General features: G+C 56.0%; 9 protein-coding genes across 9 annotated transcripts; 3 read left to right on the top strand and 6 right to left on the bottom strand.

Moving 5' to 3' along the window:
- Positions 1 to 1024: 1024 nt before the first annotated feature.
- Positions 1025 to 4092, bottom strand: JN550_004982 (uncharacterized protein; the record flags this gene model as incomplete). Its single annotated transcript, XM_049316559.1, has 5 exons — positions 1025 to 1257; positions 1332 to 2150; positions 2203 to 3517; positions 3593 to 3903; positions 4017 to 4092. The coding sequence occupies 5 exons, from the start codon at positions 4090 to 4092 to the stop codon at positions 1025 to 1027; spliced, it is 2754 nt and encodes a 917-aa protein (XP_049173180.1).
- An 897-nt stretch (positions 4093 to 4989) lies between these two features.
- On the bottom strand, positions 4990 to 6468 carry JN550_004981 (uncharacterized protein; the record flags this gene model as incomplete). Its single annotated transcript, XM_049316558.1, has 1 exon — positions 4990 to 6468. The coding sequence occupies one exon, from the start codon at positions 6466 to 6468 to the stop codon at positions 4990 to 4992; it is 1479 nt and encodes a 492-aa protein (XP_049173179.1).
- A 1341-nt stretch (positions 6469 to 7809) lies between these two features.
- Positions 7810 to 8671, top strand: JN550_004980 (uncharacterized protein; the record flags this gene model as incomplete). Its single annotated transcript, XM_049316557.1, has 4 exons — positions 7810 to 7837; positions 8095 to 8169; positions 8352 to 8444; positions 8523 to 8671. The coding sequence occupies 4 exons, from the start codon at positions 7810 to 7812 to the stop codon at positions 8669 to 8671; spliced, it is 345 nt and encodes a 114-aa protein (XP_049173178.1).
- Positions 8672 to 11321: 2650 nt separating this feature from the next.
- On the top strand, positions 11322 to 12245 carry JN550_004979 (uncharacterized protein; the record flags this gene model as incomplete). Its single annotated transcript, XM_049316556.1, has 1 exon — positions 11322 to 12245. One exon carries the CDS (start codon positions 11322 to 11324, stop codon positions 12243 to 12245), a length of 924 nt encoding a protein of 307 aa, XP_049173177.1.
- Positions 12246 to 13110: 865 nt separating this feature from the next.
- On the bottom strand, positions 13111 to 14588 carry JN550_004978 (uncharacterized protein; the record flags this gene model as incomplete). Its single annotated transcript, XM_049316555.1, has 2 exons — positions 13111 to 14186; positions 14246 to 14588. The coding sequence occupies 2 exons, from the start codon at positions 14586 to 14588 to the stop codon at positions 13111 to 13113; spliced, it is 1419 nt and encodes a 472-aa protein (XP_049173176.1).
- A 466-nt stretch (positions 14589 to 15054) lies between these two features.
- JN550_004977 (uncharacterized protein) lies at positions 15055 to 15448 on the bottom strand (the record flags this gene model as incomplete). Its single annotated transcript, XM_049316554.1, has 3 exons — positions 15055 to 15119; positions 15241 to 15320; positions 15387 to 15448. The coding sequence occupies 3 exons, from the start codon at positions 15446 to 15448 to the stop codon at positions 15055 to 15057; spliced, it is 207 nt and encodes a 68-aa protein (XP_049173175.1).
- A 1263-nt stretch (positions 15449 to 16711) lies between these two features.
- Positions 16712 to 17715, top strand: JN550_004976 (uncharacterized protein; the record flags this gene model as incomplete). Its single annotated transcript, XM_049316553.1, has 3 exons — positions 16712 to 17200; positions 17256 to 17355; positions 17414 to 17715. The coding sequence occupies 3 exons, from the start codon at positions 16712 to 16714 to the stop codon at positions 17713 to 17715; spliced, it is 891 nt and encodes a 296-aa protein (XP_049173174.1).
- A 1083-nt stretch (positions 17716 to 18798) lies between these two features.
- On the bottom strand, positions 18799 to 20396 carry JN550_004975 (uncharacterized protein; the record flags this gene model as incomplete). The annotated part of the gene is made up of 2 exons (XM_049316552.1): positions 18799 to 19867; positions 19954 to 20396. 2 exons carry the CDS (start codon positions 20394 to 20396, stop codon positions 18799 to 18801), a joined length of 1512 nt encoding a protein of 503 aa, XP_049173173.1.
- Positions 20397 to 23582: 3186 nt separating this feature from the next.
- JN550_004974 (uncharacterized protein) lies at positions 23583 to 25659 on the bottom strand (the record flags this gene model as incomplete). Its single annotated transcript, XM_049316548.1, has 2 exons — positions 23583 to 24798; positions 24851 to 25659. 2 exons carry the CDS (start codon positions 25657 to 25659, stop codon positions 23583 to 23585), a joined length of 2025 nt encoding a protein of 674 aa, XP_049173172.1.
- Between the last annotated feature and the right edge of the window lie 1044 nt (positions 25660 to 26703).

Raw genomic sequence — 26703 nt, 5'->3', positions numbered from 1 at the left:
GAGATGTGCGAGTCCGCGACGACGGACTGCGGTGTGGTGTCTTGGTGGTGGGGTTGTGAAAGGGGAAGGGCGGGCGGGTTGCTGCCGGCGGTATTGTATAGTAGTAGTAGGTAGACAGACGTTGGACCGTTCTATGACACAAAGGACCAGCGCATTGAGTGCAAGCGTCTGTCTGGTCTGGCTGAAGACGGGGCCGGGGGCTGGAAGTAGTTGCTGTGTACAGGGACTACAGACAGTACGGTCTAGGTCTATATCTTTATCTTGCGAGGGCGACTTGAGCTTAGATGTCGGATGCAACCTGTCGACCGGACGGAGGACGGACACGCGGTTGTTCTGGGCCAGGGCAGAAAAATTGTGCGCGTGTCAGGCTTTTGGAGCATTTCAACGTCATCAGCAGACCCCTGCCGCTCCCCTTAGCGCGTGGAGCCCGCGTGGAGCCCGTTGCCCTCCAGATTCCTGGCCAGGGGGCCAGGTGTGCTGGTGCTGGGTGCACATCGAGCTTTTAGCTGGCTTATTAGCGGCCCACCACGACGGCTGGCCTGTCTGACGTCTCGTCTCGTTGACGACGCCCACGGGTCCTGGGAATGTTGCTTGCTAGCCGGTGCCTACAGGTGTTTCTCGTCGATGCCTGTCCGTGCATTCCGCATGCAGGTCCCTAGAACCCCGGAATAGACACAGCACCGGCGCAGCTAGTTACGTTCTTGTCGTGATTGCACATACTGCTATTCCCGTCGTGCGAGCCAGGGAGAGGTTCATGTGATTCATTTCATTGCCATTTCTGACCTTCTACCAGCCGTCTCTGGAAACATCCCCACAACCGCCCTTTTCCTGGCTGCTTTTATGGGGACTATAACCAGTCAAGCCTCTGTCTTCCCCTTCCCCCCTTTCTCCCACCGGGTCCACCTCCACGGAGGCCACCCGGCCCGTGTATCTAAGATGCAAGCCCCCTCCAATGCCCAGAGGGTCCTCGCTTCGTCTTGGTTTAATGCAGCAAAACGCCTTTTGATCAAACTTTCCATCGTCATTAAGCAACCGACGCAATCACCATGGCCGCCACGTTCTCCTCCTCGGCCCGCACCGTGATCTTGGTCGTCACGCCGGATTTCGACGAGTACGCCATCCTGATGTTGGCCACAACCCGTCCCCCGCTCACCGTCTTGCCCAGGAGCTTGAGCTGGTGTGTTGTCTGGTTGACCGGCACATCGGTGCCTTCCAGCGGCTGTAACGAGAGCGTCTTGGCCAGTTGCTCCGTAGCATCTGTAGTATCACACGACCGTTAGCCTCGTCTTCTTGCATATCCCCTACTGCCGACTCCGCCCCAGCACACTTACCTGCAATGCTGTTGATACCAGACAACTGCAGCGTCTCCTCCGCTTCCTCGCCCGCCGCGCCAACCTGCTCCCAGATGTGCGCAAAGTTGCCTGCAAATGCAGGAACCACGTAGTCACTGCCGGCCAGGTCCAGGTCGCCAATCTCGTACTCGTCATCGTAGCCCGTGTCCTCGGGTTCGTTCGTCGACGGGTCGATCTCCTTGACGGTGAACTTGAGCACGTTCGTGAATGAGCTGGTCGGCATGGATCCCTCGCCGTTCACCTTCTTGAAGGCCACGTAGACCTTGCCGGGCTGATCCGTCTCCAGCTTCTCGGCTTGGAGAATAAACACCTCCTCGAGCTCTTCCTCCTCGGCTGGCATGGCGACCACGGACACGTTCTCCAGAACCGTCGAAGGCAGCGTGTTCTTGACCTCATACTGCAATACAATGTGCTCCTTGAAGATGTGCTTGACCACGCTGACAACGTACTCGGTCTCGGCCTCGGTGAGCTCAACGACAGGCGACGACTTGAGCACAGCGCCAAACTCCTTGAGCTCGGGAATGCCCATAAGCTCTTGCGAGTACTTTTGCGCCGCGGCGGCAGCTGAGGCTTGGGCGTCTGCACCAGTAGCGGCAGCCTTGGTAGGGCCGGCCTTGGGCGGCTTGAGCGACGGGGTGGTGGCCGTCAGCTTCTTGGTCCTGTCCTCGGCGTCTGCCTGCTCCCGCGTGACGACCGGGATCTTGCTGATATCGAACGACGACTGGAAAACATCCTTGTCGTCTGAGGTGACATACATGACGAGCTGGTGCTCAAAGTATGGCAGGGAGAACATGTTTTCTGTTGTCTGTTAGTGTGCGTAGACTGTATCTAGGATCAAGACGGTGCCTACCATTCTTGATGAACCGCTCAGCCATCTCGTCCTCGTCGTGCATCAATCTTAGGTTGAGCGCGGCACGGTCTCGGACCTCGTCATCAACATCGTCCAAGCAGCGGGTCAGCAGCACGTCAACGCTGCGCTTGACCTCGGGATCCTTCTGGCCGACTCCGAACTTGGCCAGGGCAGTGACAGCAGCTGCTCTGACAATGGCGTTCTCCAGCACCACTCGGTTGTAGATGTAGCGGATGTACTTTGTAGGTTGGGATGTCTTGGGGCCCTCGAGACCGAGCAGGTGCAGGATGCGTACAGCCAGCTTCGTGAACTCGCAATCCTCGATAAACTCGCAAAGATGGGCCAGGGCGTCCTCCTTCGAGTCGGGCACGAACTTGATCAGGTCGAACATGCTCTCGACAACAGCACGCTTGAACTCGTAGCCTCCTTCGTCGCGCAGGATGCCACTGAGGAATGCGAGCATGCCAGCTTGCTTGCTGGGAAACTTGAGGCAAAGCGTGCGGATGGCCTCGACAATAGTAATCTTGAACTCGTCGGTAATCTCGGACATGAAACCAGTAATCTGCTTCATCAACCGATCCACACTGGCCTCGTTACCGGTCTTGAGTAGGGTGGTGATGGCAAATGTGGCAATTGACCTGTTGCTGTTCGAAATCAGGAGCTCGATATCCGGGTTGCAGACATTGACGGCCTGTGGCTTGAACGAGGCAAAGTTGTGCAGGATACGGAGCGCAGCAAACTTGGTGACATGGCGCGGCGAGGACAGGAACAGCTGGAGGACGTGGACAGCCTGAGTGACCTCAGCGTCGGTAACATCGCGCATATCGCAGATCGCCTTGGCGGCCTCAAAGTTGACCATCTCGCTCTTGTGTCTCAACCAGTTGTCCAACAACGTCATCATGGGCTTCCTGAGGGACGGGTCGTCTTCCGCCAGCTGGGCTGCTAACCGGACCAACATGACTGTGGCGGCGGGGCTCTTGACGGTCCCGGCCTGGCTGAACTGTTGAACCATCTTCACCAGAGCCATTCTGTCGTGCGAGCGCATCTGGTACAGCAGACCAATGGCGTGGTACTGGGTCATGGTGGAGTTGTTGACGGGCAACGAGCCCGACGAGGACGAGAATCCAAGCGAAAAGCCGCCAGAGGACTTTGTCGAAGCTGCGGCTTCCTGGGTCTCTGATTGCCACCGGCGCACGACATCCTTGGCGATAGGAAGCAGGTGGTACGACGAAACGAGGGCGGCCGACGAGACGGAGGGGTTCTTGTCGACGATGGCGGTCTTCATGACACGCTCGATGGATTGCACGGTCGTGGCCTGTCGGCGGTGCGTGTTAGCATGGTGTGCGAGCTGCAGAGAGAGGGCAATGGGTGCAGGGCGTGGCTAGCATACGTCAATGATGCGGCACAGAGCCCGGATAGCATTGGGTCGGTAGATGGCGTCTGTGCTGCCACCGGTATCCTTCATGATGGTGCTGGTGACCATGATGATATCCTCGGCAGACGAGGCAATCTCCTTGATGACCAGGTGCACCATCTGGCGTAGGCTGGCATCTTTGTTCTGGAAGAGCTTTGAGATGCCGAAGAAGAGGTCGGTAGCTTCGCGGGTCGGGAACTTCTCGCCGGTGTAGAGAAGCAGGGCAATCTTGGTCAGGAGGATGCGACATCTCCGGGGCTGGATGGGGGAGCTGTTGAATAGGCGAGCTGCATCGCTCATCAGCCATCGTGACCTCGACTCGAGTTGCGGTGGGGGGAGGGTCTGCCCACGGGGCGAGGACGGGGAGATGGGGAGGGAGAGCAGCGCTGCGGCCACGCACCTTCTTGGAATACCTGCACTCGGTCGACCTTGACCAAGCCGAGGTCGGCATCTTCGTCTTTCTTGCCGTAACTCATGGTGGGCGGATCGCTGGTTACGGTCGTGGTGGCGGACGAGGATGCTGGTGACCGTGGTGAGCTTTGGCTCTTACAGGCAGCTTTGGGGGGGATTTCGTTGTCGCGACGTTGTCCAAATGTCGATTCCAGCCTGGCACTTCCAGACCGTGGGTCCTGGCGCCCCACTTAATCCGCCCAATCGCATGCCAAGGTCAACCCCCTATTCCGCCCACTTGCATGTTACAACTGGCAGGACTGGGCTGAGCCGCTTCTTCGTCACCTTTTCTCACCGTACTGCGATGTACCTGTGTATTTTATTCATACGCGACCGGGCGATTGATGATGAATGCAGCTCACTACCATATGGCACCAGCCCTGTTTTCTAGAATCACGGTAGACACCGTTCTGGGCGAAGAAAATCATGTGAGAGTTTGGCAACCCTTGTACGATGATTTGGGACTTTTCGCAATATCGCCCTGTGCCTTCTATAGACGAATCCGTCACGAAGAGGCGGCAGCAGCGCACTCGATTATAAAATGGAAAGGGCGAGCCCTAATGTTGAGATGGGATATTGTCATTCCATCACTCTCTCAGCCCCAAAAGCGTGAAATTCATGTCAAGCAAGACAGGACCCGTGAGAAGAATATCTATCGGTATTTGACCGGTAGTACTTTGACTTTCCCATACAAAGACGGAGTATGGAATGAGTAGTTGAAAAGGCTCGCTACAGTGATTTCCTATAAACCCCCTGGCGCCGTATGATAGCAAACCGATTATATGAGCATTGTCTCAGCTCAGTAGGGGCGGTAGCTAGCAATGAGACCTGCTCTCTCTGCTAGGTTCATATTCAATGCTGATCTCGCAGTTCAAAGGTGCAAGCCGAGCAGGTCCATGATCTATTTGATTCATCTTCCGTGCTCAGTGGCCTCGCGGAGTCTGCTTCACTAACTTCATGACGTTCTCCGCATACCCTGCTGTCCCTCCATACCTGGCCATGATGTCCTCTAGGTTGATCGAAGAGAAATCCTTTGTCCTCCGTCTTCCCAGCAAGCCCGTGTTCCTCGTACTGGGTATCCGAAGCATCTCCGTCTCCACCTCCCATCCGCAGTCTGCAGCGATTTGTGATACCCACGAGACCAGGGACGAGTATGCTGAGACGGACTTATCTTGCTTCTTTGGTGCGGGTGCCCGGAACTTGGCCCCGGAGAGCGCATGACTGCAACAGGGGATCATGATGAACGGACAAACTGACGCGGTGGCGAGCAAGGGTGTCCACGGGGTAAGCTCATCCGCGTGGTTGGAGATGATGAAGGTGCCCTGGGGAAACACTCCGTCGTGAATGAGACCCTCAGTACCTTCACCGCCAGCTTGCGGCTCCTCTCCAGATGTGGCGACGGACGGCAAGAGGACATGCTGCCGCAGGCTCGGGTGGCCTGCGAGGCTCGATGTTGCATCTGCATCAGAGTTATAGTTCTCCCACGACTTGCGCGTCCTCGCGTCGAATCCCCAGCCGGCGTAGCCCTCCTGCCGAAGCAGATGGACCAGAAGCCCGTTGCCACAACCGATATCGACGAAACCCGGAAACGGCTTCTCATGGTACATCTCGCGCCATAGTTCGATGAGGAAGGCAGCAATGCCGAGATCTTCAAAGACGTGCTTCGAAGGATCCGTCTGTTCAGCCCAGCTGTGGATGATTTTCCGGGCATACTTCTGCTTCAGTCTGGCAAACGTGTTCTGCACCGTCGCCTGAGGTATGATGGTGTCGTGGTTTACGCGCTTGACGTAGCCAGCGTCCGAGCCCTGGCCGTGCTTGTGAAGAACCATCAACAAGTTGATGGCGGTCCTGATCAACTTCTGCTCGCGGACCTTTTCATCAAAGAAGCAATAGTGAATAGAGACAACGCCTGAGCCTGCATTGGCGTCCCACTCGTGCAGAAAGATGAGGCCTCGAACCCTGGGGTGGTAGAAGGGCACCTCGGATTCTGAGGAGTAATGCGGGTTGTAGACAACCATGGTCTTCTCGGCTACACCTGGCTGGCCGCCATGGTAGACCAGGCACGTCTGATCCAAGGGATTATCTCGTAGAGCATTACGGGGAATAAGCTTCCTGACCAGGCACTTGTCTAGGTGAAAATCCTGGAAATGCACGTATCTTGGCTGCACTCCCCCGGCTTTGGGGGCGCCGATTGCCTCGCCGTCTTCTTCCAACAGTATGTCTGCACGAAAAAGCCAGGACGAGTTGAGGTTGGGGTTGCGAATCATATTCAGCATGACCTGCACAAAGATGGCCGGGCTGAAGCTGCAGTCATGGTGGAACAAGGGTACCCATTCGGCCCCCGAGAGGTCCTCAACGATGTGGGGAGAGCCAGGGGCATACTCAGTCGGTGTGAAGCCCATGGTGAAGTTTTGGGGCGACTTGACAATACCGACGGGCCTGGAAACTTGGATAACACGGACCTCACGCCAGGGTTCAGGCGTCCTACAGTGGTACTGGTAGTGGTACCTAGGTAGGAGGCACAGGCAGGCAGGTACCACGGCAAAAGTGACGGCTGTGGGCGAGGAAGAGAGAGGAGAATTCAAGTCATGGTGCTCTGTATAAGGTTGTATAGGCAAACAAGATGGAAATTGAAGAGGGCGTTGGATCGCCGTAGGAACGGCCTATCAGACGACACAGAGAGAGTATAGAATTTGTGTGGTGGATCCAGAATCTCGTTTTCTGCGGAAGGTCTCGTTAGATGCATAGCGGATGTGCAACACGACCTTCGCCTCCAGGTAGGTACTTAGTTGGGCCTACGAAGCGTAGGTACCTTGGGAAGCAGGAGGCCTGACTCTGAACCGCGTGGGCAGCTGTGTGGCAGGGGCCTGGTGTGCGTTACAGTGCCCAGGTGTGTGTGACAGGCCAGGCCCAGGGCCCGAGATCTGGGGGCCAGACCAGCCGGGCAGACAGCCAGGCGACTGGTCAAGTGCCAGCGCCGGGTGTCGATGGTGCACTTGCACGACAAAGAGACAGGGTCCATGTTACCTAGTTATGCATCAAGGTATCGACGGGGGAAGGAGCTGGCTGCTTCCTTTCTGTCTGTCAGTGACGGGGGCTGTCCAGAGAGTCATAACCCAAGGTTTTCCGTTGCCCTTTAGCTCAGCACGGCCCCGCCTGAAGACAGTCGGGACTCGGGACCTCAGGCGCATGTGCCTGCCAGGCCTGCCTACCCTGCCCTGCCAGCCTGCCTGCCTAGCCTGATCAAGATAACCTGGAGGAAACCGAAGAGAACGTCCAGGACGCGGCTGGCGTGTGGGCAGTTGCGTGGGGAGTCACACCTGCGCGTCACCTGGCAAAAAGCTTTTGGGGCCTTGCCTCTTTCGCCCTTTGCCTTTGGCCTCTGGACCTTTGCCCCCCCTCCACCCGCCCAACCGCTGGAAATCCCGAGCCCATGCCACCCATCCAGCAAACCCACCCCCCTTGGCCCCAATCCCATTCACCCACACCACACCCAAAAGGCCACCCCGTCATCCCACCAACACCGCCTGAGCCAAAGTCTACTTAAGTCCATCACAGCAACTTTCCATCGTCCTCGTTGCACTTCACACACCGCACGCTTCTCAGCCTCACCCCCTCACCCGACCGCAAACCCGCCCATCGTCAATCCAGAGAACCACTGCGAGACCCAGCCGTCCGTCGCACCCATCCGAGCCACATTCCATAAACCCTTTTCCCCCGGTTACCCAGGAAAACTCGAGTTTATGTCCATCGAAAACCTCAAGACCTACGGTACGTTGTGTCGCCCACCGCCATCGTCACGCCCGCCTGGCCATTTGCATTCCCCCTCTCCTCTCTGCCCGCGCCGGCTTCGAGGTCGATGCCTTTGTGCTGCCAAACATTTCTCGTGCCAGCCCTGCTCTGCTGTTGAATTCGACTCACCACACACCTGACCTACCCCTCCACCGCCCCCGCCCCTCCCCCCTGGCTCGCACCCCGACGCCGGCTGTAGTGAGGCTGAATAAGAAGCTGACTTTGCCATGACGCAGACCCCTTCGCCGAAGCCGACGAGGATACAGGCGAATCCAAGCAGGCTCAGAATTACATCCATATTCGTATCCAGCGTATGTATCCCCACTCTCCTCGCACGACGCGACCGACCTCGACTCGACGCGAGCTCTGTTTGTGGCCTCACGTGCTCCTTTCCTCGTGGGCCACGCCGCGGTTCGCGCACCGTCGATCGGGTCCCCGTCACGTCTAGACGTCCTTCTGAACTTGACCCCGCTGACCGTGTTGATGACGACAGAGCGAAATGGACGTAAGACCCTAACTACCGTTCAGGGACTTCCCAAGAAATTCGACCAGAAGAAGATCTTGAAGGTCATCAAGAAGAAGTTCGGTAAGTTGATGCTCGCCCCTTGCTCTGCGCGCGCGCGCGACATACCAGAGTGAACACGGCTGACCCTGCTCCGGCTAGCCTGCAATGGCACCATTGTCAACGACACCGAGATGGGTGAGGTGATCCAGCTCCAGGGAGACCAGCGCAAGGATGTGCAGGAATTCCTCGTCGACAAGAAGGAAGGCCTAGAGCTTGACCCCAAGACCATCAAGGTCCACGGTTTCTAAGCTGGCAGGGAGCGCCTCGTCGCCTTGGCCACACGTAGCCTCATCCCGATCACGACCCGGCCCTCCTCGATGCTTGCCAGGCAGTCGCATCCCGCTCTAGCCCGACGGCGGCGGATGCCTCTGGCTGGCTGAGCATGCAGCAAGGTCTTTTTGGGTCACGGTTTGAGGCGTTTACGGACAGGCACGATCATAGGCAGATACCCCTTCATTGGCACTCGGCGACTTTGGCATGGATTTTATGGGGCTGTCGGCACCTACTGCTGCTGCCCCGGAATGTTACTTTCTTGCCCACCATTGGCAACTCACAGGTTTTTGTGATTTGATACTGGGCCGTTGTCTTGCAAGACTCTCGTTCCAGGTTCTGCAGGCATGGCTCTAGGTAGACAATGGAGAAGAATGAATCAAGAAACTGACGGATCCCATAATGTCGTAGCTACAAATATTCGGTGACTACACAAACTAACATGGGCGCTGAAGAAGACAAGGAAGGAAGATCAAGGTAAATGCTGCTTGTATGTAACGGAACGCAAGAATGCTACTTGTCATCATGCTGGGGTATACTCGACCAGATCCCACACAGATACACGCACAAACGCCGGACTCCCCTGACCCCAGGACTGAAAGTGCTCCAACGCCAAAAGAAAACAACTTCCGCGACAACAAAGAGTAGTAGCGGACATCCACGACCAGAGGACAAGCATGCCCCACCAAAATCGAAGCCCCTGACTCTGAACGTTTTCAGAGACCATCCCTCTCGCGGTTCACCCCCAGCACCGTGACCACGATCTTGCCGCCAATCTCGGCGGCTCTGCGCAGGATGGCGGCGAGCGGTATGTCGGGGTACTCGCGGCGGACGCCGAGGGTGCCGAAGTGCAGGTTGGCGAGCAGGGCGACCATGCTGATGAAGCTGGCGATGGAGAAGACGGAGATGCTGGCGCTGGTCTCCTTGCGGATGTTGATCTGGCGCTGCGAGACGTGGTAGCAGGCCGTCAGGGTGGTGGCGATGCCGATCCAGGCGGGCAGCAGCAGCGAGGGCGAGCGGTCGCCGCCCAGCAGGTGGATCAGCTGCGACGACACGGTGCCGAAGATGCAGCACAGCGTCAGCAGCCGCACCATGGTCGCCTGCGGCGTGTAGTTGAGCAGCCAGCGCGACATCAGGCTGTCGGTGAAGATGAAGGACAGGTTGGCCGCGGCGCCGCACTATAAGATGGGAGGACACCAAGAGTCAGCAGCTCATCTGGGTTATATGTGTTTACGTCCATGGATGTGTGTCGTGTCTGTCATGTCATGTCACGCAAGGGTTCACTGAGGTCGGAGCGGTCGAATGCAACAGCAACACTACCGTCCTCCGGATCGAGACATACCCAGACAATGGAGAGCGCCGTCTCGGTCAGCCGTAGCATCCACTCCCCTCTATCGACCACGAGCTTGCTGGCGGCGGCGGCCTCCTCGGGGCGCAACCCGCCCACGCGGCTGTAGCTGTACCCATAGGCCTTGAGCAGGTCGGTGATGACGAAGCGCAGGGCGCAGCGCACCCCCCACCAGATGGCGGGGGCGATGGAGAGCAGGCGGCAGGCGAACAGGAAGGGGTGCCAGAACTTGGGGACGCCGAGCAGGACGGCGACACGGGGCTGCAGCAGCGACGAGGTCACGACGGGCGGCTTCCTCCTCGGGGCCCTGTGCTGGTGGTGGTACTGGTGCTCCTTCTCGTCGGCGGCGTCATCGTCGCTGGTAGTGGAGGGGCCGCCCATCAATCAGAAGCTCGGCTGCGGTATAGGGGGGTGTTGCAAGGCCCCTGTCGCTGTCGCTGTCGCTGTCGCTGTCGAGTGTCCAGAGAGCACACGACGATGCATCAACCGTGGCAGTTCGGCGGGGGAGGAGAAGTTGCGTGCACTCGTGGGTCGCCTGTCGGTCGTGGGGGAGGCGTGCGGCACAGCACGGCGCGAGGAGGACGAGCAGAGAGAGGGGGCAAGGCGAGAAGGGCAGGCAATCGATTGACTCTTCCCGGAGTATCTATCATCAGGTGGAAGAGAAGGTTCCGTTGCTGTCAAAAGTGGGATGCCACCGTCCAGTACTGCCCAGCTGCAGGTGGTTTCTGGGTTCGTCCGATCAGTGCAGCGTGTTCAGTCCCAGTGACAGGCTGTCCTACAGTACAGTGAGGTCATTGGGCGACCCCTGCATGGTCCAATAGGGGGGGCTACAGGCCACGAGGGGCCTACAACGGGGGCCTGCCGGGGCCCAGCCCAAGGCCGTTCCAGAGCTTAGCGCAACGCTGTGCACGCGAGCACCGCTAATTGGCCCCTGTCATTGGCCAGCCTTGCCCCAGATCCCCGGCTGCCGGGCTGCTGGCCTTGTCGTCCCGTCCGCGGCTCTGGAAATTTTTCTGGGAGCGTGGGAGCTCTCGGATGAGGCTGCGACTGGCCGCGATAGTTCGATCCCTGATATCAGGCCGGGAAACCCAACGACCATAGCTCCGAGTCGAGCCGCCGAGTACCTACTTCGACCGCCCGGCCCACCCCGCAGTGGACGGCCTCGTATCGGCACCCGTCTCACGCTGCTAGCCAGAGCCGTCGTGCTTTCGGACTGAGCCTCCTGAAAGCTCATCCCGGACGACCAGCCGGCAGACGTACAGCAGCACTCCGTATCCATCATGGCCGAGAGGCAAGCTGCCCGGCTCCTGCGCCCGTGGCTTCTGTCGTCGACGGCCTCCCTGCGACCACTCATGACGCCTGCGCGCATTCTCTCACAGAAGACCCAGCCGGCCGCCTCGGTCTGCCGCCACTTCAGCGTCCAGACCCCTGCCAGGAGGAAATACGACACGACGGTCAAGCGCCGCGGTGCCGGCGGCGGCGACAAGCCACTACCCATCGACCTGGACAACGTGTCGATCCTGATCCCCATGACCTTCGTCGCCCCGCCGCTGCGCCGCTGGCCGCGCGACTCGCCCGTCAAGTTCGCCCAGATGGCCTACGCCGTCGCCAAGAACAAGCTCATGAACTGGCTCTACATGAAGCTGCACAAGATCTACAGCAAGCCCTCGTGGCGGACGCGCGCCCTGTTCAAGCCCAAGAAGGCCGCCATCGTGCCCACCGCCCGCGACCTGCACGCCCGCATGAACGCCGCCATCGCTCGCGGAGACAAGGACGAGCTACGCCGCGTCTGCACCCAGGAGCTGTACCAGAAGCTGGCCGGCGTCGTCGACGCCCGCCCCCGCGGCCAGAGCATGCGCTGGGAGCTGGTCAGCCCGCCCCGCGCCCGCCTGACCGACGACAAGATCGCCATGATGCCCCTGACCCAGGCCGAGAGCCGCACCATCCGCCAGGCCATCGTCACCATCTCCAGCACCCAGCGCGTCTCCAAGGTCGACAACGCCCACGGCGGCCTCGAGGTCCCCGGCTCCGTCAAGACCAAGGACATGGTTGAACACCTGGTCCTGACCGCCTTCCTGGATGACAAGACCTGGCAGTCGGCCCCCTGGAAGATCTGGGGTACCCTGCCCGAGACCACGCTGGAGGGCTACCAAGAGGAGGTGCAGGCCTATGAAGCCATGTCGACCGAGCAAAATTCGAAATAGAGATGAGGAGGGGAGAGATGCGCGACAGCCCAAGGAATGAGATGGGCAGTGAGGCTGTCCAGTTGTAAACATAGTGTACTTCATGTGTATATTCGAACATGTAGAGTTCACCGTCTCCGGATAAAGACGTGGCCATATTGTTAATACACTCGGCTCTAGGAAGTCTCGGCAGGCTACAAATCGAATCAGTGATTATGCGACTCTGTAATGAAGGTATGTTAGCTGGCAGAGGCACAGGTGGCAGCAGAACCCGATCTTAAATTGTGACTGGAACCATATTGATGCTCATTAATGGAGCTCATTAATGGAAGTGGCGTGCACAGGGAAGCTACCTATTGCCGGTTTTCTGGACGGGCTGTCCTTATGTACCCGGACATACTACATGCTCTGTGATATGGTACCACTTATAAGCAAAATCAGAGCAGTGCAGCTCCTGTCATATACTTGATTAATAGACTTAATCAAATTCCTGACATGAGCCGGAACGGTCTCAGTAGCAAGCATCATACTCTATAGTTGACAACAGGCGCAGTACAGTGAAACAAACAGGTTGAATTGTTGCTTGATCTTGAAGAAAGTCTCTGGTGCCTCCCACGCTCATGTAGTGGTGCGCCCATAGACGTTGAAGTATGGAGGCGCTGGAACTAGGTTGGCTTTGTTCTGTTACTGAGCTATACAAGCCTCGGAGTATAGAACACGCCGCAAGGTCGGGTTGGAAATCTCTCTTCCCCTCCTCGTATCACCCACAGCCCACTCTCCCATCTCCTAACTGAACTCCTACGTGTCAGGGGTGCAAAGTCCTGAGACACACGCGTGGTATCCTTCGGATTGCAACCCCCCTTCCCCTCCGTCTTTACTTAGTCGACTAGAAGAACTTGCCGGATATCTTCGAGTTGATGCCGACATCTCCTCGCCCGGCGCCAACCGGTACGGTGTCCTCTTCGTACTCCTCCTCGCGGGCAGTGGCAGTGGGCCAGGGGCGATCCAATGCGTCAAAGCGCTGGCCCGTCATCTTGGCCCGCGCAAACTGGAACCCGAGTCGCAGGGTCAGGGCCCCGAAGCCCCAGAGGATACCGCCGACGGGGGCAGCAACAAACGCACCAAACGCACCCCAGTCGCCGCTGTACAGGCCCTGCTCAAGCAGGATCAGGTTGCCACCCTGCTGGGCGTCGCCGTAGTAGATGGTGCCGAAGATGAAGACGGTCAGGATGCCACCGAGGCCGCCGACCAGGACCTCGAAGCCGCGCCACCAGTAGATGCGGTCACTGAGGCCGAGGACGAGGACGGGGAGGGTGGCAGCCGAGAGCAGGTCCGAGATGAGGTAGATCTGCAGGATGCTGGGGGCCTTGAGCGCGAGCACGACGACGGGCACGATGATGAGCACGACGCCGGCGCGGATCCACCAGACGTTGAGCCGGTTGCGGAACAGGTCGTTGCTGGCGCTCGACACCATGGCGCTCTGCAGCGAGTCGAACGACGCCGTGCTGAGCGAGATGGCCATGACCAGCACGATGCCCACGACCCAGTTGGGCAGCTGCTCCAGCAGCAGGAAGAAGGCGACCGACCCGTCCTGCGCCGGGTCGCCGGGCCAGACGCCCGACCATGCGGCGATCAGCCCCGTACATCCCACCAGCGTCAGCGTGATCAGGATGACCACCATGGCGGTCGAAACCCCAATCCAGAGGTCCTTGTCCGTCTTGGAGGCGAAGGTGCGCAGCCAGAAGTTGGACAAGAAGAAATCGTTGGTCAATATGGCCACCGGCAGGATATAGATCAGCTGCCATCCGATGAGGTTGGGTTCGAGGAGCCCCGACTCGGCGATCAGCTCGGGTTTGATCTCGGTCTTGGCACCGATCGTGATGGTGGCAATAATGATGAGACCGACGATCATGGCTCCTTGGACATTGTCCGTGAGGAAGGAGATCTGGAAGCCTCCGAGTGCTGGATCAGGCACCTGTCAGTATTTGAGAGCTTCGATGGCCGCTTCGCAATCAACTCACAGGTATATACGGTTGTGATCACACATTCCACAATCACCACGGGCAGGCCGTCCAGGCCAGTAAGGGCCGTCACGACCTGGCCGATGGCCGACAGCTCAGCCACCATGTACAAGAAGAGCGTCAGGAGCGTCAAGGCACTCAGGTACAGAGAAGTGACCGCCCCGTATCGCTGTCTGGTCCACTCAGTAAGGACAAAGCCCTCGGGACACTTCTTGCGGATGATGGGGCCGAGGGCGGCGAAAATCAGCAACGGCAGAGCCGAGGAGAGCGCATAGACAAGCACTCCCTGGAGACCAGCAAGTGTGGCCAGTTGGGGGTATGAGAACAGGATACCCGATCCCATGGCTGGAAAGTTTGAATATTCATGTCAGTATGACTGCACACAAGGGGGGAAGGGGTTTGATCGGAGCGGCAGCACGTTTCCCACGCAAGCATTAACTTGATCGAGTAATTACGGTACAATCTCAGCTTCATTTCCACAAGCCCTTGCCCGATCTCCCCGTAGACGGGGTGGGATCGTAGGACAAGGCTGCTTCAAATCGGCGCCCGTAGTGAGCCGCAGTCCCGCCCCTCCCCCGAGTTTGGCACAAAATGTAGTGAGCTACATCGGGGGAGAGACGACACTTCGTTGATCTTGGGTACGAACCTAGGTGTCAGTTGCGAACTCATACTCTAATCTCATACCACGCTGCTCACTGTCCTGAGCTCGTATCCGGAGGACAAGACAGGCAGACGCTTTCCTCGTCGAAAGTTGAATCGTTTCTCGCAAGATAGTGCTACCGCTCGGGATCTCGAAAAGAGACATGCTTTCAGGTAAGCACAATGGCCGTCGGAAACTCACCAGCGGCGATGAAGTTCAGGGCCAGCGGGAAAGCTATATCAACAAATCAGTAAATATCCCGCCAGTGGAGGTTGTGGAACCATGATTGGATGTATGGTAGCTCGGGCAAGAAAGATTGCCCGAGCTTCCCTGGTTCCGCTGTGTGCTTTCTGACCCGACTGTGTTCTGTTTCCAGCAAGGAAGTCGGCCTTGGGCTGATTCCTCATTCTCCAAGCGAGCGCTGTTCCCAGGATTCTGTAAAGCGTTAGATGAGCGGCTAGAGACTATATCTCGGCAAGCCCAGTGTCAGAGGGGACGTACAGGAACGCGCCATAAGTGACGTAGATGATGGCATTAGATGCCTCAAAGGATGGTTGGCCCATGTTTGCGGTGTTCCCCAGCTGCAAGGCAGGGTTTGCGGCGTTATGATTGTATCCTTGGACTAAATATGTTTGTCGCTGCGGGCTTTTGGCGTGGAAAGGAAGTTTTTGAGAAACATAAAATTTTCCTACAACTATTTGGCGACTAGATGGCGCGTTTATATTGGAACTAGCTAACTACGCCGATAGCGCGGGGAACTGGTGATACCCATGTCCTCGGGGCGCTACTCCGTTCGTGCAAGTAAGTGTGGGGACCTCCATCTCTCAGTCCAGACTTCGTAGAAACTTCGGAGACGAGATGCGCTGGGCGCACCAGAATACCTTATCTGCCATTCGTGTCAGTCTTCCAAATAGTAAATACTAATAATGGGAATGGGCTTGAGGCTAGTAAAAATTTCTACCCCCCATACAAATGACAAGGAGCGGGAAGGGCTGGTTAGGTGAAGTGTAGAATAACCTGGCGTGGGTGGTTTCGATATAATCTTGAGGATAGGAATGCTTTTCAGACACGAACCAACAAGCAACATGCTCGTTTCGATTCAATGGACTTTGAAAGATAATTTTCAAGAAGCTATCGATACTGGAGTGTTGCTATGCTTTGCTGTGATACATCTAAAGACGTTCTCAGAGGGGTATCTCCTAGGGAAGTAATTGGATTCGTGAGATCAGGTCGCTATGGTCGACCAATGAATAATCATAAGACTTGCTTCGACCCTTGCAAAAACCTTATTGTAGTTAGTAATTGTTGAAAAACTCACATCGTTTGATTTGAGGAGAATGTATCAGGTTGTGCAAAGTCTGGCAAGCGTCAACCGCTGCGGAAGCAGCATCTGGCTACTGGAGTAGTGTTCCGCCCATTATGTTATCTCAAGGAGTACACAGTCTTGCATTCAGCTCCATGCCGACTGACATTGCGTCCTCGACGTGCCATTCCGACGACCTCCTCAAGAACAGCCTTCAAGTTCAGTATTACGTACGCTGCAAGGACCTGGCCGCGGACCTGCATGGTTATTGCAAACCGGGCCACTGCAGTCGATATGCTTGACCCAGCCTCACCTGCAGTCAAGTGTAAATTCTCATTACTTTTTCCTTGTTACACAAACAGCACCCCGTCACCCCGCTTCGAACATGATATCTATGCAGCTACGTTCCCGACGCCAATCCAAAAGCCTCCTCATCTCGTAAGACTGGCGCAGAGCGTGGCTATCCAAGCTGCGGGGATCCACGGTAGCAACATTTCGCGGCCTGGATGGTACTTGACTCAAAATGCGCAATGGAAGACGAGTATATATACGCTCGAGGATCATAGCTGGCTTGAAAAAGCTGGTCCTTATGATTCCACGCAGAAACCGAAAACGCGGAAGGGACAGCGTCTCGACCGCGGCCTCGACCACCCCCCCGAGAGAGAATGACATAGAAACCAAACAAATAGGACGAGAAGACTCGCCGCCAACGGCACCATCCTCCTACACAAATACAATCTCCCAGGATTTCAACCACATCTTGACCCAAACCCCTCAGCGTTTCGAGCCGACCATACTGGCACGCAGAAACCGAAAACACGGAAGGGACAGCGTCTCGACCGCGGCCTCAACCACCGCCCCGAGAGAGAATAATATGGAAGCCAAACAAATAGGACGAAAAGACTCGCCGCCAACGGCACCATCCTCCTACACAAATACAATCTCCCAGGATTTCAACCACAATTTAACCCAAACCCCTCAGCGTTTCGAGCCGACCATACTAGAGCACCCGGTGTGTAACTCTTCACCGTGGCTTTACAAGCAATCAAACTGATACAACACTGTAGACAAACTCCTACTCTGACTCCGACAATACAGACGACCTTTTCTTTGAAAGCAAATTGTGGGATCGGCCAGATATGTGCAAATTGGAAGATCTTGATCACGGTTTGTAGCCTACTCTCATGACCAGTTACCATAATTTACTAATAACCATAATGATAAGGCGAGTTGGTAGTGGACGAAGATGAATTCCATTCTATCTCATATACTACCGCCAGGCATCCAGGACTCGATGTCTTGCGACTGACTGAGCGACTAGCTGGTGGTGGTTCTCGTGACCCTAGCATGCCTTTCGTGCAGGTGAGGTCATGGCGAGACAGCCTACCTCCTGAGATGCGTCTACCCATTGCGCAACGCAAAGCAGCGTCGCACACCGCAGATTCTGAACCGGTACTGCGTTATCCACAACCACCAACAGTGTCATCGAAGACACCGACTGCTCCGCCCATACTTGAATTTGACTAAAAGATCAAGTCGTAAACGAGGCACTTCACTTGGTCCAGGGCGGTTACGAGACACATAGCAGCTACGGACGCAACATAACACCTATGAGTCAGGGGATGGGCTATCCGGCCGTGCTCCCTGTTTATTTGTAGATATCCAAGCAGGATTCATCTTTCTATGATCTGTATAGCCGGAAGCAACGGCCAGAATGACGTTTTTCATCGTTGTCTTATAAGCTGTTCACGACAAGCGTTATTCTGGTACTCGTCTAGATGGTTTATTCAACCAGACAACAAGGTCGTTACATTAACATGGGCTGAAAGCACTTCCTACACCTCACAATATTGTAACATGCATCAAGCGAAATGGGAATAAGATTCCGAAAATGGAAAGAAAAGTCTCTCTGATGTTACATACAAGGTGGTGGATATTCATTGCTCATAGCAAGACTTAGTTTAGTCATCTGCCACTGGCTCATTCCTGGTTTTTCACACCGACCGACTCTTAAAAAAAGACAGTGATCCAGTCTGTCCAAAGATACACCCCAAGAATGGCAATTTCCATCTACCTATGACTGCGCTTCTGTCGAAATAGGGGGTTGAGTATGCTGGCAGCCTGGGAGCCACTACCGGGTCCAGTGGCCTATGGAATATTCGACAGAATCCTGGCATCCATGTTGAATGCAAAGGTGACAGTGTCCTTTTGAACGAACTGGGGCAAGCCTTGGTCAATTGAGTTCCTGCCCCTGGAGACTTTGTGGCTCCTTTGCGTCGTCCATAGCGATGGCAAGATGAAACTATTAAAATGCCGTAGGGCCACATACCGATGTGATCACCCTGGCCGAATTTTGAGAATGAAAATGGATCTGAAATCCGAAGGAAAATCGTCATGCCTGCGTCCATTGACGTTGAGCCTCCAATTTTGACTGCCGGGGAGAATACATGGAACATGGGGAAAAAAAAACAATCGGGGTATGCTGCGTAGACTAGAAACAACGACCAAGAAAATCGCTAGGCATGCGGTGTGGTGGTGTACGTCCAGCCGGGGAGCGGCTGAAACGGTATGTTGCAATCACAGGAACAGTCAGAACTCCTCCAGGCGTCTCTAACGGCGTCGACCTGTCGGCTCCCGGTGCTTGAGACGGCTGGTTCTCCAGCCTTCGTACCACTGTTCTCTGCTTGCTTCGCGGAGGTCACCGCGCCACTCGCTGAAGACCGCGTCCTTAAGCCTAGTAAAGTCGCAGTGCGTTTCGTCGAGAGGGTTGGCGAAGCCCCAAGGGAACTGGCGGCCGATGATTTCGGGCTCATACAGGTCAGGGCTGATGATCGACATGGGAAGCAAGGGAAGCTCGTCACCGTCCTCCTCCCCTGGCTGCTTGACTCGTCGGGCCGAGTTGGTCGAACGTCTCTTGGACTGAGGTGAACTCTGTCCCTGGATTGGCAAGTTGTCACCATCGGCACTATCTTCAGCCGCATCCTCATCGCCCTGATCCGAGGCATCCTCATCGTCCTCGTCGATTCTGGAATCGTCGTCTTCGTCTAGGCCAAGCGGCTCAAGAGGATCAAAATTGGCCTTCTTCAACGTAGCCCATACGGTCTTCTTCAACGCAGTCATGTGCTTGGTGGTAATAGTGTCTGCTTTGGAGATGACAGGGATCACGGTGGTTTTCCCCTGGAGCGTACGCATGACCTGTAAGTCGAGGTCATCATCCAGACCCCCAATGAAGTGTGGCGTGCTTTGGTGCTTCCCGTTGTAGCTAGTCGTAGCGGCTCGCTTTGCAGCAGCGATGTTGCGGTCCAGACGCGCTGGATCAAGAATGAGGAGTACTGCATGGATGTGCGTGTCCTGAACACCCGGTGATCTTATCACTTTCATCTCTTCGGCAAATGTCTCCTCAAACTTGCTCTCCAGGAAAGCCGACATCTCCCTCAGCTGGAGATCAACGACGTTCTTCTCAAGACCTTCGGAGTCCCACAGAGTCAGGCCGACGCGCTCGCCGTCGATCTCGCTTTCTAGGTAGTGAGGAATGAAGTTTCCAGAAGGCTTCATGGTAACCTCCTCGCCGATCTCGTTTGCCCGCTGGGAGCGCTTTTTCTCGGGGAGTGCCAGAGCCTTTTTCAGAAACTCGAGGAAAGATGTCTTTCCAGAGCCGCTGGTGCCCATGATCAAGATGCTAATTGATAACTTGTCAGTACCCGAACCAACCACGATACAAAGCCCGACGCAAATCTACGAAACGAGAGGAATACGGGAACGTACTTGAAGGGGGTGGGGTCCTTGCGTCTGCGGACTCTCCTGGGACTGTTGATGGTGCTGATTGCACTGCTGGCATAACTGTATCGGCCACGATGGGTCATGCTCTCGGTGCGGGCGTAGGGGTCGGCCCACGCACCGTTGGGAATGGGCGGCATCGGAGGATTGGAGGAGACCGAGGGATGGCCCGGGTCCATAGACTGTCTGGAAGCAGATGGAGGGTTCGGGGGTTGGTATTGCTGGTGGTGTGCCTGGCCGGATACTATTGCGAGAGAATCTGGGCGGACGTCTCCTCCGAAAGACTGGAGCTCGGGAGGCTGCGCACCATTGTAGAGGGCGGGCAGGCGTGGAGGAGATTTGGGAACTGCTTCCCGCTGGCGTTGGAGTTCTTGTTCTCTCTGCTTCCTTCCCCCCTTGCCAAGATCGCCGGATTTGCGTCGAAGTAACATCCCGAAGCTGGAGCGACGCGTGGGTTCTTGACTCATATTATAATAGTCGATTAGGCGTAAATTGATTGTTTCAGCCAGCAGTTACGCACGGTACTGTCTGACTGGCGCTTGCGACTGCTGCAACCCAAATTTTGGAGAACAGAGACACGGCTCGAAAGAGGTGGTGGTGGGGGGTAAAGGTCCTTCGGTGGCCGATGACGACAGAGGACTGACTTGGTCGCAGACGGGGCTTGACTCTTGCCCTGAATCCTGATGATCCGGCCGACAATGCGCAAGCTTTAGAACAGGTGCGGGAGCAGCAGGTGCGAACGGATCGTCCGATGCGCTTCTGGGGATCCTCGTTTGCCGAGACCCTGGAAAGGGGAGCCAAGGGTGAGAATTCGCGGAAGGTCTGATATGCGGTCCCAACTGCGAGCATGCGCAACTGTCGATTGCCGATGCGTAGCTCAAGGTCGGTCCTTGCGCTTTCGAAGTAAACTACGTCTGGGTGACGGAGAAGGGTAGCAAGCTATCCGGTCTTGCTTTCAACGTGTGGGGAGAACAAAGGGTCGCAGACAACCGAGAAGTGACTGTCTGTCGAAGAGCGCGAATCTAGATGACACAAAGACACTCAGAGTCAGCCTCCTGCAACGTGCAAGCGTTCACTTCCGCAACAGCAACAGCAACAGAATGTCTAAGCGGCGGCCATCCGCACCGACAGATCAGTGCTGGCGGCCTCAATGGTGATGAAGGCTGGAGTTGTAGTCTCCTGGGCCTCGTTACAAGAACGAGAGTTTCCTGCGCGCACAGGAGGGAAGGGACTTCTGCAAGAAGACTCCAACGGGAACAGTGGCTGCAGCAGACGCAGTGCCGGCACAGCGCCAAGGGGACTCTCAGGGACTCTCAGGGACTCTCCTCTCCAACCGGTGCGCTCTTGAACCGCTCCTGGTTGGGGGCTTCCTCCAGACCCGGAGCACGTAGCGAAAGCTGGAGGCGCCGGCTGCCACTGGACCAATGGGCTTCTCTAGCAGGCTGCGGCTAACGCGATCGTTGCGCGTAGCTCCCTCCTTTCTTTCTGTCAAGTTGGCCCTGGAAGGCCGCTACCCGAGATGCAGAATTCCCCTAGACGACTAGATCTATCGCTAGATGTGACTGAGCACCCGGGTATATGCCAGTTGTGCTAGCTTCACAGAACCGACACGAAGACCGGCGCCAGGTAGGAGGCTAGGGTCCAGATAGTGAAATGCAGAGTACGTACCGGAACTTCAGCGAAAGGATCGACTCTAATATAACCCGGCCTCGGGGTCGGTCTGGGTCTGGCGTCGCGGATTGAGCGGCTCGTTTATTCGTTTGCGACTGCGCAGTGTGTCTCAGAGAGATCTCTCTTGGGGGAAGAATGGGAGACGGGTGAGAGCTGCTGCAGGCGATATGCAGATTTCAGTCGCCTGAGAGACGCGGCGTGTTGCCCAATGAGACGTAAGCCCGGGGGGTCGGTTTGATTGCGAAGGAGATGGAGTCGAAGGCTCGACTGGAGGGAAAACACGAATAGAGAAGGATCAAAGGATTGGGATATGCCTTATGCCTCCAGTGCGGGCAACTTGGACATTCCTTCAAAGTAGAAAAAGGCACCACAGGTGGTTGTGAGGGTGAACCAAGAGAGGGACGACAGACTGGCGGCTTGACGTGCCCTCCAAGTTTCTTCTGATGGGCAATCGGCATTCGCAACACACAACCAACCAACCAGGCCCGAAAAGGGGACGCACTCCCAACCTGGTCTGGTCACTTGGCGCTCATCCGAGCTGAGAGTGGGAAGGTCGCATGCATTCAATTGGTGCAGAAGACTGAAATCTCCCGACGAACCACGGCCAGGGTCTCACGCAGGTACAGAGTCCCAGAGGAAAATGTGTGCCGCAGACCAGCATCGCCTGGAGATATGCTAACCTTACCAGTTGACTCGCCCGCTGACTGGCGTTCGGTCTCTCCATGATGCAATTCCTAGCCTGCGCAATGTACTCTTCCAGCGCCGGCCTCACAGATCATCTTCCAACGGTGCCGCCTCAGCTGCAGAGCCTGGACGTTCCAACAGGCTACAAACTGGTATGCATGTAGAGTGTACGGAAGCGCATGCAGCCGATCCCCACGCAGAGCTGATCAGTCCCACGTGTGAAAAGCGGCCTTGATGTGGGACAGAAACGATAAAGTGGCTGCCATGCCCCATGCTAACGTCGACCCGCGCAAGCTGCGATACTCCGATCAGATCAAATAGTATACTCGCCATAATCTAGTCACTATCGCAGCCTCTTGTCCAGTCTCACACACCGCTGCAAGTGGTCCCCTATTTGTACTGCTTCATGCCATGCATTTTTGGGACGTCCTGCATCCTGCTGCAGCTGCAAGAGACAACCATCATCCCCTTTTTAATTGCAGTCAAGGTGGAATCCACCCGGACCCTGGATAGCCACATCCGAACGCGGCCAATCAACGTCAGGGTCACCCAACGCGCTGCAGACACAGGGGCTCCAGTCCCGGGACCGTTGCCAGACCTTGCTTCCATGCCATGTAACAGCAAACCCTAAGTTTCGCGCTTCGTCCGTACTCATGGGCAGATCTTGGTGACACAAAGACCATCCAATCTTGGAAGTTTCCGACGAGCTGGTGGGCTGCCAACCAGAAATAGATGAGCCTGCTCCCTTGCTCCCCTTCTGCTCGCGGTTATTGAGAGCCCTGGAGGCAGATCACGCTGCCCTCGCATCCCTCAAAGAATCCTTACGGAGATGCTAGGCTTGAATTAGTCTTCAAAACAAAATGCTTCCTTGAATGCTTGAAACATATATCAGATCAAGGCTTGTTAATAAGCAAGACGTGGACCGGCTGTCCGCGACAGGGAATGGCCCACGGGGAACCCAGAGCCGCACTGTTTCAAGTGAGATTGCTCGCATATGCGCCCAGCATTCTTCTCCAGGGCATGTGCAGCATTCAGCCTTGCTTATACAGCCCGGTAACTGAACGGTGAACTCCCGCTCTGGATGTAGGGCGTTGTTCGAAATCTTTCAGTAACTGACGCAAATGGTAATTTTTGAGATTATGCTGAGTGGTATCTCTCTAATGGTGGGGATATCTCCAGGTGTCGTCTACACGACCACCGCACAAACACTGCGCTCTATGCGGGATCATTACCTATTCTGACTGAATCGTGATCCGTCTACTCTAACCCTCAAAGATCTCATGTTGAAGCTCTACGCCAAAGTCTTTCGCCATAGCTCGCATCCTCGCTTCGACCTCGTCTTCCATGCCTCCTCCCAGACCGAGCCACTGTCTGAGCTTGAATGTGTAGAATGCAACATCCGACGCCAGCAGTACCGTCTTGAACAGGAGGTGCCGCCAGAGGTATGCTACACGCTCCGTCAATGGTAGGTTCGGGTCCTGGAACAGGCTGCGACTCGCCCAATTGCCCATTATCTTGATACGGTTGACCGGCGAGCCCATGAACTGGTTGTTGCCTTGAACAATGCGCATGTTGCGTCCTATAAAGACGAGTTCCTTCGGCCATTTGTCCTCGTCGGCAAGGACATCGCGAATTCCCTGCTTCATGCGCTGCTGCGCCTCGAAGCTGCGCTCAGCCTGCGTCTTGCCCTCCATCTCCCGGAGAATTTCGCTCTTGGTGCGGCCGTCGCCTCCCTCATAGGGGCGCATCAGTGTTGCGCTGGCAAAGATATCAGGCGCCTTGATGCCCCACTCCTCCGAGATCTCACCGATCGTCTTATTATCGAATGTCATGAGCGACTTCCAGAACAGACTGTACTGATGTCGGAACTTGGGCGTCATATAGACATAGAGACCGTGGTCGATGAGGACAACTTCTGCTTTGCCCGAGGGCAAACGGCGAATGAAGATGTTGCCAGGGTGGGGATCGCAGTGTACAATGCCCCATTTGAAGATCTGAGCCGAGAAGAGGTCGACGATGGTTGTCATGACCTCCTTACTCGACAAGCCTAGGCCACCTTTCCCGTTGCGGCCCTTCCAAGTTTCGCGGTTAGGCTTCAACCTCTCCATCCTAGGATTCTCTCGCAGCTGTCTCCTGACCTCGCTCATGTCGGGCTGACTGAGTTTCGCGCCATGTACACCAGGTGAGCCGGCGCCATATCCTCCTATCCAGCGCCCTGTCGTTGCGGACTTGTCCCACAGCCGCACGCCTTCGATCCACTCTGTGACCAAGATCCGCTTCGTTGTGAATTCAGGGTATATAGTCGGAATGTACACTCGTCCCTTTAAGCTCGGCTCGGAGTTGACTAGCTTCCTCATCGTCTCCGAGTTATGCGCTTCAGACTCAAAGTCTGTTTCAAGAAACAAACGCTCTGTGATGAAAGGCACTATAGAATACAACGGCAGATCAAACCAGTACGTGTAGACCTTCATGACCACCCTGAAGCGTACGTTAGCGCAAAATTTTGGCCCATTACAGTGCTTTAACTCACTTGAAAGCCCACAGATCCCACCCGACCTGCTTGGCAATCTCGGGCTTTTGGATCTTGATGGCCACCTCTCTGCCGTCCGGCAGCCTCGCCCAGTGAACCTGAGCCACGCTTGCGCTCGCCCTTGCCGTCCGTTCCATGAGCCCTTTGCCCTCCTCGCCAGAAAAACTGACACCGAAGACCTCCTCGGGGCTCTTGCCGCCGAAATCCTGCCTTATGACCTTCTCGATGTCCTTCCACTCATCCTGTGGCGCATCGTCGAACATTCTTGCAAACATCTTCTGGAACTCGGGCGGCAAGACAGCGCTCTGCATAGCGATGGCTTGGCCGATCTTGAGATACAGACCGCCGTTCGAACGGAGGATATCGAAGAGACGCTCGGCGCTGCGTCGGTGGAGATCGCCCACGGTGCCACCTAGTAGCGGCTTTTCTCGGAAGTTCAACTTGTAGTCCACCGCGACGTAGAGGCCGTTACCGAAGGTGCGCAGAGAGCGCCCGACCCCGGACGCGAAGACCTGCCGGTCGACCAGGTAAAGCGTGCCGCCCACGACCGAGAGGACAAGAATGCGCCGAATCCATTTGCGGCTGCGCTTGAAGTCGCGGGCCGCCTTGGGCTGGCCCAGGGAGTCTGGAGACGGTGGTCGGAGTGGTTGAAACTGGCTTGATGTCTGGACGAGACGGCGCTGGGTCCGTGACGGCGGTGACGGTGTCGCGTGCGAGGGGATCGGCGCATCACGAGACAGTTTGCGCCATGCTGACGATGGGCGCTGTAGCGAGCTCCTGCAGAGGCCGGCTACGCGAGGACGAAACATGGCCACCCGCTTGGCGTGAGAACAAGCGAAAATCAATCGCGAGGAGAAGACAAAAACTCTACCCTCATTATGGCTCGTAGAAGGGAGCAGAATGAACTGAGGCTGCGGAAAGAAAAAAAGCCTGGTCGATGACGATGTCATGTACGTGTGGATAAGAGACGCTAGCTATCGCCGACAGACACCGGGGCCCCCGGACTCGGCGTGGCTTTGGGCCGATCTCATTCTTCTATGAATTGCCGATGTCTCCGAGTCCGAACGGGATATATCCATCAGCCGCTACTCAATGCTACTGGCTTGCTGTTGAGCTCATTGTCCATTGTATAAGTGCCCTTGCTCCTGGTTTTGATTGGCCATTCAAGAGTGCTTGGGTGCAATATCAGTCTTGACGTTATGGCAATGGTTTCTGCTGGGCTACTGGTGTAGGTAGACTTGAAAGCAATACATGGAGTCCACCGGTACCTATGCGATGCACGTGACCATCTTGGTTCTCGCATTTTGTTTTGGGACTTGAAGTTGTTTCTTGGTAGGAGAGAGAAGTTCTCTTCTGCGTTACATCCTTGTAGCTTTGGCCAGTTGCTGGTCCGTAGCACTGGGTACTGTTAATGACCAGGCTCCAAAGACCGAGAAGGCCCAGTCGTCTGATACTCAATAGGCCAGGTTCTGGAACTCGCAGTCGCAGATCATGCTTAATATATCATTGCCCCTCTGGTTGCTGGCAAAACTTGAGACAAACCGCTATATTATTACTGACAATGTAATAGTACTCGAGATTAAATACTTGATACATCGGGGTCATGTTAGCTGTTACTTACTGGCTTCTACGATTGCCAGACCAATACAGCGTGCCAGCTGGTGAAGGCGCTTCGAAGACCTCATGAGACGACATGACATCAGAATTAATTGCTTCTTCTGTCGCGGTCTTGTGATGGTCTGATGCAGATATGAGTTCTGCCCGGGCATCGAATGCTCATTCGTCATAAAACCGAGGCGCAGAGTTTCAGTTTTACTCATGATCGCCGGGCGGCGCTAATCACAGATCGTATG

This window comes from Neoarthrinium moseri (assembly GCF_022829205.1).
Source record: "Neoarthrinium moseri strain CBS 164.80 chromosome Unknown scaffold14_Wmoseri_CBS_16480, whole genome shotgun sequence".
Lineage (NCBI taxonomy): Eukaryota > Fungi > Ascomycota > Sordariomycetes > Amphisphaeriales > Apiosporaceae > Neoarthrinium > Neoarthrinium moseri.
The sequence above is the reverse complement of the archived record's forward strand: the minus strand, read 5'-3'. Positions and strand labels throughout refer to the sequence as shown.